Source organism: Echinops telfairi, unplaced genomic scaffold, assembly GCF_000313985.2.
Source record: "Echinops telfairi isolate 266 unplaced genomic scaffold, ASM31398v2 ScPeMD7_1713;HRSCAF=2227, whole genome shotgun sequence".
NCBI lineage: Eukaryota > Metazoa > Chordata > Mammalia > Afrosoricida > Tenrecidae > Echinops > Echinops telfairi.
The window spans coordinates 15,370,943-15,382,360 of NW_022105611.1; the positions used below are offsets into that span (position 1 = coordinate 15,370,943).

Consider the following 11,418-nt stretch of genomic DNA (forward strand, 5'->3'; position numbering starts at 1 on the left):
CAAATGTTTTGAGAATGATGAGGGCAACAAATGTACAAAAGTGCTTGACACAATGGATGTATGGGTGGATTGTGATAAGAGTTGTACAAGCCCCCAATAAAATTATTTAATTATAAAAAACAAAAGCGAAAGAAAGTGGGAACGGAGGTAGGTTGAGGTTTGAAGAACCGAATCCCGTGCCAATTCCGAGAGATTAGGGCATGATCCAGACCAAGGGCCAGGCTGCTGAGACTACCCAGCTGTGTCCATCTTAAGGGCCTTCCCCCCGCCCCCCGCCCCTGTACTTTATCAAGCATGATGTCTTTCTCCAGGGACTGGTCTCTTTTGACAGGAGTAACTCTTTAAAGGAAGAGAAAGCCTCATCTTTCAGGGGGTTTTGAACAGCTGACCTTGGGGTTAGCAATGCAATTCATAACCCACTGCACCACCAAGCCTCCGGACAAAATTCAACTATGACAGAGAGACTCCCTGTCCTACCCTTTTCAAAGGTTCTATGAGGGTCTTTGTTTTTTAATTACCGGAAGGAAAACTACTCTGTAAGTGCCGAAGCTCCCTAGAAGCAAGACTGTGTTATCGCAAGGATCGGATCCAAGAACGAAATGGGTTCTGCCAGTGTGCCCGCACTCCAGTCAGTTTCCTTCACTGGAGCTCCAGGAGGCAGCTTAGTGGATTCTGCTAGAACTGCTCCAAGATGTCCAAACAAAAAACAAACAAGCACATGCTTCCTGGGACATAAATGATTACTGAAGCAATTTATAAGTAGGCTTTATTGATTCTTTCAACTGATTAAACAATATAGCTAACGTCAATGTCACACTTCAGAGCAACTTGCCTTCAAGAGTTCACAGTTCCTGGGGAGCCGGGGGGCTTTCCTTCCCTGCGCCTCCAGGTCTTCTGGTGGAAAGCCTCAGGGCATCTTAGGCAGTAGTCTCTCCAGCGTGTGGCCTTCAGAATTTCAGATGGGGACTCCTGGAAGGATGGAGTCGGTGGCTAATGAAATGGCCCAATGGGCACGAGGCAGGCTTCAAAATGACACCAGGAGGAAACGGCTCTGGCCTCTCATAGTGCCCTGTGACCACCCCAGGCCCTGTTAGATGCGCTCTCTAACTGTGTCCCCGACAGGCCCTAACTAATTCATCTCTGGATCATGCCCAAGGCTTGCCACCCAGTTGGTACTCGGTCAGTATTTTCTGAGGAGATAAGGAAGAAGAGGAAACCTGGGATGCCACGAAGAACAGCCCGTTAGAGCCCCAGCCCCAAGGCGATGGGCCAGCATCCCGGCAGCAAATGGAGCTCAAGTCAGGTGGTTCGAAGGAAGAGCCTGTCAGGACCAGGTTCACTTGGGGCGGGAGGTAGGAGGGTTTAGGAGCTGGAGAGGCACCACTGCGAGCCTTACAATGAAAAGGAGGCAGACAAATGGCAAGCTTGTGAATGCTTCCCCTGAGGTCAAAGGGCAACTGGCTGGCCCAACTATTAGGAGAGAAAGAGACAAGACAGGAGCCCCGGTTGACCTGGAATCGATGCACGCAGACACCCCAGGAGAAGAGCCCAGCCAGGGTGGTTGGTCAGCTGACGGGGATGGGACCCCGGCAAGGGCCAGTGAAGCCAAAGCAGGCAGCAGACACTGAAGCTCACGTCCCCCTCAGGGCTTTCCTCCACAGACCCGCCCAGTCCTCCGGAGGATGGAGGAGATGTACGAAACTCCCACCTGGTGACAGACCCCAGGGAAAGGCCTAGCCGCACCTGAGCGAGGGACACAGTCAGCCCACGACCACATCCTTGTGCCCCAACTGCGGCCCCCTCAGAGGAACAAAAGCCCCCGCCTGTGGAAAGAGGGCGGCAAACACAAACCGATTTGGGTACTGGAGGAAACCCATTGCAACTGAACAGATCCTTCCCCCAAAGCAAAACCCAAAAGCAAGCTCACTGCCATCCAGCCCTACAGGGCAGGGCGGAACTGGCCCGTGGTTTCTGAGACTGTGCACAGGAGTAGAAAGCCGTCTTTCTCTGAGACTGTGCACAGGAGTAGAAAGCCGTCTTTCTCCTGAGGCACGGCTGGTGCTTTCCGTCTGCTGACCTTGCAGATGGCAGCACACAACCACACCACACCTCAGGCTCCTTCACACTTTCCCCGCCCCACAAAATCAGCCCAGTGCCGGGACAGGAGCAGTGATACGTAACGACCTACGGAAAGTTTAGGTTTCATGAAGGCCATAGCGAGCACTCCCAAAAAATCTCACAGTGACCGGAAATAGAGTATGGCAGGCTGAGGGATGAAACGGGAAAGAGAACTTCCCTGAGGTATGACAGTAAGACCCCAAAATGCGGGGGGCGACGACAGTGAGGGGAGAAAAGAAAAACAGGACCCCCCGGCGAACCAGTTTCCACCTGAAACACAAGGTGGTACTAGAAGTTGAAGCCTGCCAGACGCTGAGTAGCCATAGCAACCAGGAACGCTAAACCCAGCCCAAATCCTGACACAATTAGCTTCCAGCCCCCTCCACTACCGTCCTAGCAAAAGGCAATCACTGCCATTTCCAAGTAGTCCAGCATGTGACTCGTGTCCACACGATGTCCCATCTCCAACGGACAGGGAGTGAAAGGAGGGAAGCGTGAAGCCATGCCCTCCGGAGAGACAAAGGGCCGTTGTAGCCACACTCCGCAGGACACAGACCTGGAACGTGCCGGTCACAGGATTTGATATAACTGACATCATGCGAATGGCTGTGCTAGGCAAAGTGGGCGACAGGCGAGGTCCGGTGCATCATTTCGGCAGAAATGGGCACTATGTGGGAGAATCCTGCTGGCGTGCTGGAAGTGAAACCCACAGCCACCGTGCTGCAGAGCTCCTGGGGTGCTCGTGAGGGCAGTTCACACCGCCCGGCCAGGGTTTCTCTGCCCTGCCCTCCTGGCTCCGGATAACAGGAGGTCGTGGGAGTCAGAACTGACGCCATGGTACAGAGTGGGTTTTGGGGGGTTTTTTTAGAACCTTTCCCCAAAGAATTCGGCACTCACTCTGATGGAGCAGCTTACCCCACACACACCTCAAAACGGCAGGCTGGGCATCCTTCAGGGACCCAAATTGTGCTCCCGGACAATGCTTTTTGAGTTTGCAGGAGTGAGATCCAGCCTTCCAGGTGGATGATTAACATTTCCCTGTGACATGTTTGTCCGACAGCCCTGACTCCCCTAGAAAAATGAGCAAGTGCATTGTCATCATGGAAAGAAAAAAATCCTCCAGACATAGCAACTTTCTTGGACTTTTTCTCACCAACAGAGCTTAATTCTCTGAAAACCTTGTGATCATCCTGTGTCCCTTGAGAAGACTGATCAAGATTGCCCCTTGGGGATTGAAAACAAATCATAGCCTGAGATTCATGGCTGAATGTCGCTGCCATGAATTGTAGCTGCCCCATCAGGTCCCCACTGTTTTGATGGGATCTTTCGTTGTCATTGTTTTGGTTGTTTGAAAGCACCCTAATGAGACTGACGGATGTTGTCTGCAACCATCTACTGGTTACCGAGACCTATTTAAGTGTCATGTTTCGAATGAAGCTGTGCGTGTATGAACTAGAACCCTGTGGCAATATTTTTTATACTTACCCTCGTCTGTGTCTAGGTATATGATATTCACACTGCTGAATACAAGAGACAAAGAGAAAATCTCCAGCCTAACCAAGGGAAAATTTTTAAATGTTAAAGGCATTACATACATAGGAATGAAGAGAAGAATTATAGCAGACTCTCATCAGGAATCGTGCAAGATAAAAGGAAATGAATAACATCTTTGGCGTGCTGAAAGAATAATAGATATAGTAGACATATATAATATCGTTTCCAGAATTCTTTAGCCATGAGAGAGATCTTCAAGTGAGGAAACATTATAGAAATGTGGGTGCCAAGAAAGATAGTGAGACATCAGAAACCAAAAACAGTGAATGCCTGTTACCAACCCTCCACTAACGGGCAAAGTGAGGGCTGTCGTTACTGAAGCCTGAAGGGAGCTGTAACCGTGAAGGCAGAGCCACCTGGGACAAAGGTGTAGTCCCAGGTGGATGTGGCCACTGTCAGAGCTACGCTGTCAGGCAAGGAAGGAGGGAAAAAAGACCTCCAGCCCTCTCATTTCTTGCCAATGGCTACAGTTGGATACACCCACCCAGAGCCAGCCAGGGGTCCCCATGATACAGTTGGCGATGCTCAGAAAATCAATGTAAAGGGAGAAACAGAATAGCCACTTACGGGCTTTGTGACATTCTACTCATAAGAGCCAGTGCCAGCATCCAATCCCCAGTCCTACCTGAATTCTATACGCTCCACCAGACTCGAGGTCAAGTACCAAATCAATGATAAGTACGGCTTACCGTCATAGGGGAGACCAGATCTTGGAAATTCTGGAGGCCACAGTTCATTGGGGGTGTAGGGGGTGGGGGGTGTTCTATGGGGAATGAGCAGCATGCATATGTTTTATTAATCGCTGCATCCAAAAAGGGCCCCGCTCAAACACAGTTTGGAGGTAGCAGATGCCATCTGTAACTGACTTGTGGCCAGGGGAACTCGTGGTGTTTGTGGACTGTGAATCTCAGGGGGTCCGGTGCCTCCTGTTGTGGGGGTGTGGTTGGAAAGAGTCGCAGCTGAAAGTCATAAAAATGAAACCTCTCTTTTCCTACCCCAACGTCACGAGTCAAACGTTTCGTGTCGGAGAGGCAAATTGGTGTTTTTCTCAGCAGCTCCACGCAGTGAGTGGCTCGAGACAAAGTACCGAGTGCGAAGAGGAGAGCCTTGTAGTGTGTGTGAAGATGCCCTTGAGCGGTCCTCTGCCGAAAGCCAGGTTCACCGCAGTGGCTGCTCTGGAAAAGCCGGTGGAAGGAAAGAAAGGAAAGCAGGCACCGGGCCTCTCCATCACACTCCTCAAGCGGGGGCTTGGCGTGGCGGCCACGGAGCAGGAAAGCGTAGCATCTTGCAGAGAAAGCCGTCTGTCTGCTTCACCCACCTGAGAGTCCCAAGCACAAGGTTGTCTTTAAGATGCAGACGAACTCCAGGATTCTTCTTGGGAGCAGCCCTGTTTCTAGGGGACCTTACGGAAAGAACTGACTTTCGGGTCAGACAGACGCAGGCGTTGAGTCGGCTTTCCTCTGAAGACAGTAAGATCTAGGGCAAGTCCTTGCCTCTTCTGAGCTCGGCTTCGCCGTGTGTGGAATGACAATGACAGGGCCTCCTTCCTAACGGTGGCTGTGTGCACGGTGCTTGGTGTCTGAAAGGGTGCGTGGTAGGGGAGTGAAAATAGACTCAACGCTGGGTCTGCCTGACCCAAAAGTCTGCCCTAGTCTCCTCTAATGACAGGATGATCTTAGGCAAGAGAGTTCAGATCTCTTCTGAGCTCAGCTTCGCCTGTACTGACTATGCCGAAGGCAGTCTGCTTGTGGGATGGGGATGGTGAGAGTCATCGGTTTTAGAAAGGGTGGGGAGGGAAGACCTCCCTGAAGTCCTGACACTGGATCTAAGACATAACTGTTGAAAGGTGTTAGCCACAGCGAGCGGTAGAAAGAGCGCCCCACCCCCACGCATGGACCAAACTTGGCACATTTGAGGAACAAAAGCAGCCATAGTAACACAACGCAAAGCTCACTGAGATCGAGTTAATGCCGGCTCATAGGGACCCCATGGGACGCGGGAGAACTGCCTCTGGTGGTTGCCAACACTGTAACTCTTTACTGGTAAGATTCAAACTGCTGCCCTTGCAGTTAGCAAGCAAGCTGCAACCACCACAAGTGCAATGTAGGACATCCAGAGGGGGCTGGTGCGCGATGAAATCCTTCAGTCAATCAGTCAAGTGCCTGGCCTCAGAAGAAAAGCCCTTGGCCATGTGCTTCTGACAGGTCCCAGCCTTCTAAACCCCGCATAGCACAGTTTACTCTGCCGTTCGGGAGGCGGTTGGGGTGGGAGGGTGAGGGAGTGGGGGGGGCCCGGAAGCAGAACTGACACTACAACAGCTGGTCACTGTGTGCCACACATTCGAAGTTCTGGGGAGAGAGCAATGACCAGAACAAAGCCCCTGCCCTCCGGGAGTGGGCCTTTTAGTGGGGATATTCTCACAGGGCCTGGTGGGACTTGCTAAGGAGCTTAGACGTCATTTTCAATGTATTACCTACCTCATTTGACCGTTGGCAGTGTCCCTGGGAGAATGGGTATGATGGCCCTTATTCTATAGAGGGGGAAACAGAGGCTGGCTGAGATGAGCCAGTCGTCTGCCCATCGCCCAACACACATCTTTTGCGGGGGGGAGCCTCAATGCAAAAGTAGTTAGAGGCCAACAGGCCCAATCGCTCATCTTCAGGGACCACGCTGCTGACAAGCAGTAGAGTCTGGATTCTAAGACTAGACTGCCCAGCTCCAAAGGTCTCCCACACCGGCACGCCCCCTGCAGGCCTCTTGGGTAAGAAGAAAGAAAACCCACCGGCACTCCGTGGGCTCCCCGAGTTAAGTGAAACCACGGCAGACGTAAGCAAACTGTTGTTCAGAAGTCCTCGAGTCACAGGGCGAGGGTGTGCGGCCGTGAGTCAGAGTTCAGATCGTGCAGCGTCCACACCCTGTAGGGGCACAGTGAGCCTCCTTTCTGTGTGGCAGCTCGGTGTCAGGAGGAGACGATGCCCTGCAGAGGGCCCAAGGCCCAGGTCTCCCCATGTAGTGTCCAAAGGAGCCAGGCAGCGAAGGGGATCAACACAGGTCATCGATTAGACCAACAGGCAGATCGGGGGCAATCTCAAGCTACGGAAGGCACTGGAATGAATACATCAGAGACGAGAAGATTTTATAAATTGGCTGCTCTATTTGATCTTCATTTAATTAAGACATGCCATGCCTTCTCATAGAAAAAGTGAGGAGTGGAAATTACTGTTTGGGGGTCATCTCTTGTCAAATGAAAACCAGATCTTGAAGGGAGTGGGCCTTTTTATTGTCTCTTCTCCTGGCTCAATTTCATTATGCATTACAGGCTACCTTCCACCGTAATTACAATTATCTGTGTCCATACAAAGCCGTTCTGTAGTGGAGACTCAGCCTCGGGGGAGATGCCTGCCAAGACAGGCTGAAGTGTCGTCTAGGGGGAGCGGTTGTCTCCGAGATGGTGTACTCGGCAGATGTTGATCACGAGCCTACTATGTGCCCAGCCTCGGGCAAGTTCCTGAATCCTGGTCTCATCTACTGAGCCAGCCTGTGCTGCGCTCTTCCATTCCCGTGGGCCTGTGTGCCCTGCCTCTCTCTCTGGCAGACCCAGTCCTGAGGAAGCAGAGAGGACCGAGTGCTAGCACGTCAGGTAGCATTACTGCCCAGGTGATGTGCAGCCAGTTTCACAGGCTGGCTGCCAGGCTCCAGAGACCTATCTTTGACCTTCAGCAGCAGCTCACAGCCTGAAGAGAGAGAGAGCCAGGAACGTCTGCCAGGCGAGACGCCGTGTGCGAGGGCTGCGCTGGGAGAGGCAAACCTGGAGAGAGCCCGGAGGGCTTTAGGAGGTGGCCTATGGGATTGAAGTGACACCTGAACCCCGATGAGTCATCTCAGAGCCGTTTCTTGAGGAGGCGTGGTGGCAAAGTGGGTTACGCGTTGGCTGCCACCTCGATCCTGGGGAGAAAGATGCAGCTTTCTGCTCCTGGAAAAACCCTTGGATGTCCACAGGGCAGTTCCACTCCGTCCTGTAGGGCCATGATGGGTCGGAATCGAGTTTGGTGTTCGTTTTATGGGATCAAGTCTTATTTGAAAGACTCCAGAGATTTGTAGGTGCGTGGCATGATGATATACCATCTGTTTGATTTACCTAGGTCAGAACATGAGGTCGTTGCAGTAATAAAAAGCAGGACAGCGGCACCCAGTGCCCCACACTAGGGCAGGATAGTCGGCAGAGGAAACGGGTCACTCTGTCGGTTCAAAAATAACTTCGGGTCTTACAGGTCAGGAGTCAGAGTGACCATGAGCAATGAAGGTGACCAGTTGCTTTCTAGTGTTGACTCCTGGCTCATGAATTAGGGGTGTCATAGTCATATTTTCCTGGAAAGGCCAAGAAATTGCCAATAAGCCTCTCCTACAAACAGCAGTAACTTAGCCTCTGCCTTCTCCAGGATGGTCGTGTTCACGAGCTCCTTGTCTGGGATGTTACTTGGGTATCAGTCAATACTTGGCTGATTATGAACAGAACCCATTTTAATGATGGAAAATTTTGAAACTATAAAATGTATCCAAGTACTACTGAATTGTATGATATGTGGAGTAGGTGCCAATAAAATGTTTTTAATGTTATATATATATATATACACACACACACACACACACACACGCGCACGCACATTTTTTTTTCAAGTAAGCAGTTCAGATTGCCTCCAATTCTGCCTCCTGGAGATTTCCACTATAAACATTTTCTTAGTGACAGTTTTTTGTAATTAATTTTTATTGGCATATACTTCACATATCATAAAATTGAATCATTCAATCCTATTTTAAAGATCTGTGCAATGATCACCACAATCAATTTCAGAACATTTTCTTCTCATACTCAGTGTTGTTAGCTCCCCATTTCCCCCCATCCTCCCTGTCAGTCTCTGACCAGTTACTGTCTCCATAGATCCACCTGTCCTGGATTTCATAGAAAAATCATAGAAGGCACTACCAGGAAGCAAACAAACAAAAATAAAGCCCAACAATGAGTAGACAAAACATAGAAAAACCTCAATCAAAGAGAAAGCAGAACATTTTAATAAATGTCTTTCCTATTCAAACTGCCAACAGTCATAAAAAATGTTCAAAAGAATCCCAGCCTCTCAAAAGGGGAGTAGAGCCTGAGAGATCTTCTCATTGGTCAAAGATGGCCTGCGACAAATGGCCCAGACAGATCTTTGTACCCAAACTCACCCTTCTTCCTAGGGGCAGTCTCAGTGTTACGCCATCACCCAGCTGCAAGGGCCAGGAGCCCTCCCCCTTCCCTCGGCCACCAGACTGAGCTTTTCCTAGAAAAGCCTGAGTACTAAAGGAGGAAGGCAGGGATCATGACAAGGAATACCGTAGGTTTTCCAAGTCCCTAAGTGCCTGTGTTGTTGCGCCTGCTGGTGGGTGCAGTCCAGGTGGTTCCAAACAATAGCTACTCTGCTCACAACAGAAGGAAACAGGGCTCACACGGTTCCTGGATTTGAGCCCATTTGTTGAAGCCACTGTGTCACTTCCATTCCCAGAGAACCGATCGGCTCGAGCCACGCCTGAGGCCATATTCTAGACACTGCGGCATGGCCTGCCATTCTGGAAAGGCTTCCCAGAACAAATCCACCTGCCCCCAAACCCTTGGGCTATTCTTCTAACTGTTCTTGGGCCATGACTCGGGGTGATCTACTTAAATGACCTTTACTAATGCCTCTTGTGTGTCAGGCTTGACTGGGCAGGCTTTCTGTTCCCTTCGGGGAGCGTCCAGGCGATTAACACCAGACGCAAGTACAGGGTGGGCAAATGGCAGCGCCTGTGTCAGCTCCCAGGCTGATGTTGGACTGCAACGTGTTCAGCGAAGGCCTGCCTCGTCTCACTTCGCAAGTCTCACCTGAAGACAACGAGGGTTGCGGGACCGAGGAGACCCAGCAGGAATCCAGGGCCCAGGGAGGGAATCACAGGCAGAGCCTGGCTGGAGCTGAGCTGTCTTGATGTTTCATTTCACGACTGTTAAAACCCTCAGGACCCCAAGGCCAGCTGCACCCTGCAGGAGCACACAGAAGAGTCCAGTAGGGACACTTACCTATTTGTGGGAACTATACTCGTTCCCAAATTTCTTTGGCCTCGCTCTCTCTCTCTCCCTCTCTTCCTCCTTCCCCTCCTCTTTCCCTTTTTCTCTGACTCTCTCTCTCTCACTCACTCACTGCCATCAATCGATCTGATTCACAGAAACCCCATGGAACAGGGTAGAACTGCTCCTGTGGGTTTACAAGAATGGGAGTAGAAAGCCTCATCTTTTCTCCCACTTATTGGGCCTATCACCCCCTTTTTTAAGGAAGAAAAAAAAAGATGGCAACACCCTTTGGGCAATTAAAAGCTTGTATACTGAAGCCCATAATCCAGGATAAAGTGTAGATGTCTGCTTATGCAACACCCCTATCATTCCAGCGCCATGGCAGCCAGGGGTGGTATCGCCCACTTTGGGAAACACTGGCCGAAATCCATGCAAGAGCCTTGAGCATGAACAGAAATTAGAGGTATTGATATCTGGATGGAGCGATTCTTTCAGATCTGCCTTTTTACGCTTGAGTCACCCCTAATTAAAAATAATCAACATGCTGCTGGCCGACACCTTGCCACTCCCTGCCAATTGTCTGTTGGCCACAGAAACGCGAGTGGTGGGTAGAGACAGAGCCGAACTGACTCTGCCCCATGACTAGCTCTGACCTGGGCAGAGGACGCCGCTTTTTGTGTCTCAACCGCCCCCTCCGGGTGACAGGGAGATGGTAGGAACCGTCTGGACTAGGATGCAGTGAGCAAACGGCGGAAGAGCCGGTGGAACCGTGCCCAAGACATGGGAGCTGCTCGGGAATGGTGGATGTTTCCTTCATTCCAATGAGGAATGAAGACGAGGAAGAGACTTAAAATGCCATCGTAATGTGTCAGACTGTAGGTTCTGCAGATACGAGGGGGCTTCAGAAGCCCACTGGAAAAATTCCATTTTGTTTTCATTCCATTCTCCTGTGTGCTTTTTAAGAAGCCCCCTCTTAGTTAGCTGCTCAGGGCTGGAATCGCAATCGTGGATGGGAAGAGCTTGCATGAGTCCGTCCGACTGGCCTGTCTCTGGGACAGCAGAGTTGGATTGTGAGCCCCCTTGCCCCGTGAGTGCAGGCCCATCTCTCGTGTGTTTGAAAAGCCCTGTGTGACCACTTACTGAGGGGTCTGCAGATAGTACTCGGGCATCAAGTTGGGCCCAATCCCCACTGGAGAATCAGTCCCCCAGCTCAGAGCTTCTGGGTCAGCAGCAGCATCGTGGCCATGATCAATGGCCCTTTGTGAGCCAGATATTCCTGGGTCCCCCACAGCAATCCTGGGAAGTCGACAGGTCAGGTTACTGCCTCCCTTATACAGGTTAGGAAAGGGGGGCTGGAAGAACTGAATCAGACCTCCACAGATTAGAGCTTTAAGCAGTGCCAGCCCAGGACACGAGACAGGTGCATATGAGACATGGGAATGTGTCCAGCTGGGAAGAGAAGAGAAAGTGCGGAGACTGGCGCATGAGGCAGAATTTGCTATGCCCCAACTATGGCACCATTGGCTGTCTGTTTCTCAGTGCCACTCCTTGGTTTCCAGGTATGACAGTTTTGGCCGGCTGACAAACGTGACCTTCCCCACTGGCCAGGTGAGCAGTTTCCGAAGCGATACAGACAGCTCTGTGCATGTCCAGGTAGAGACCTC

At 51.1% G+C, this 11,418-nt stretch overlaps 1 protein-coding gene across 1 annotated transcript in view; it reads left to right on the plus strand.

The window, feature by feature from the left end:
- LOC101654740 (teneurin-4) overlaps positions 1-11,418 on the plus strand; it is a 278,141-nt gene that overhangs the window by 242,503 nt on the left and 24,220 nt on the right. Inside the window, exon 22 of the mRNA XM_045293084.1 lies at positions 11,314-11,411. Coding sequence (XP_045149019.1) covers positions 11,314-11,411 — 98 coding nt within the window. The remainder of the gene's footprint in view (positions 1-11,313; positions 11,412-11,418) is intronic.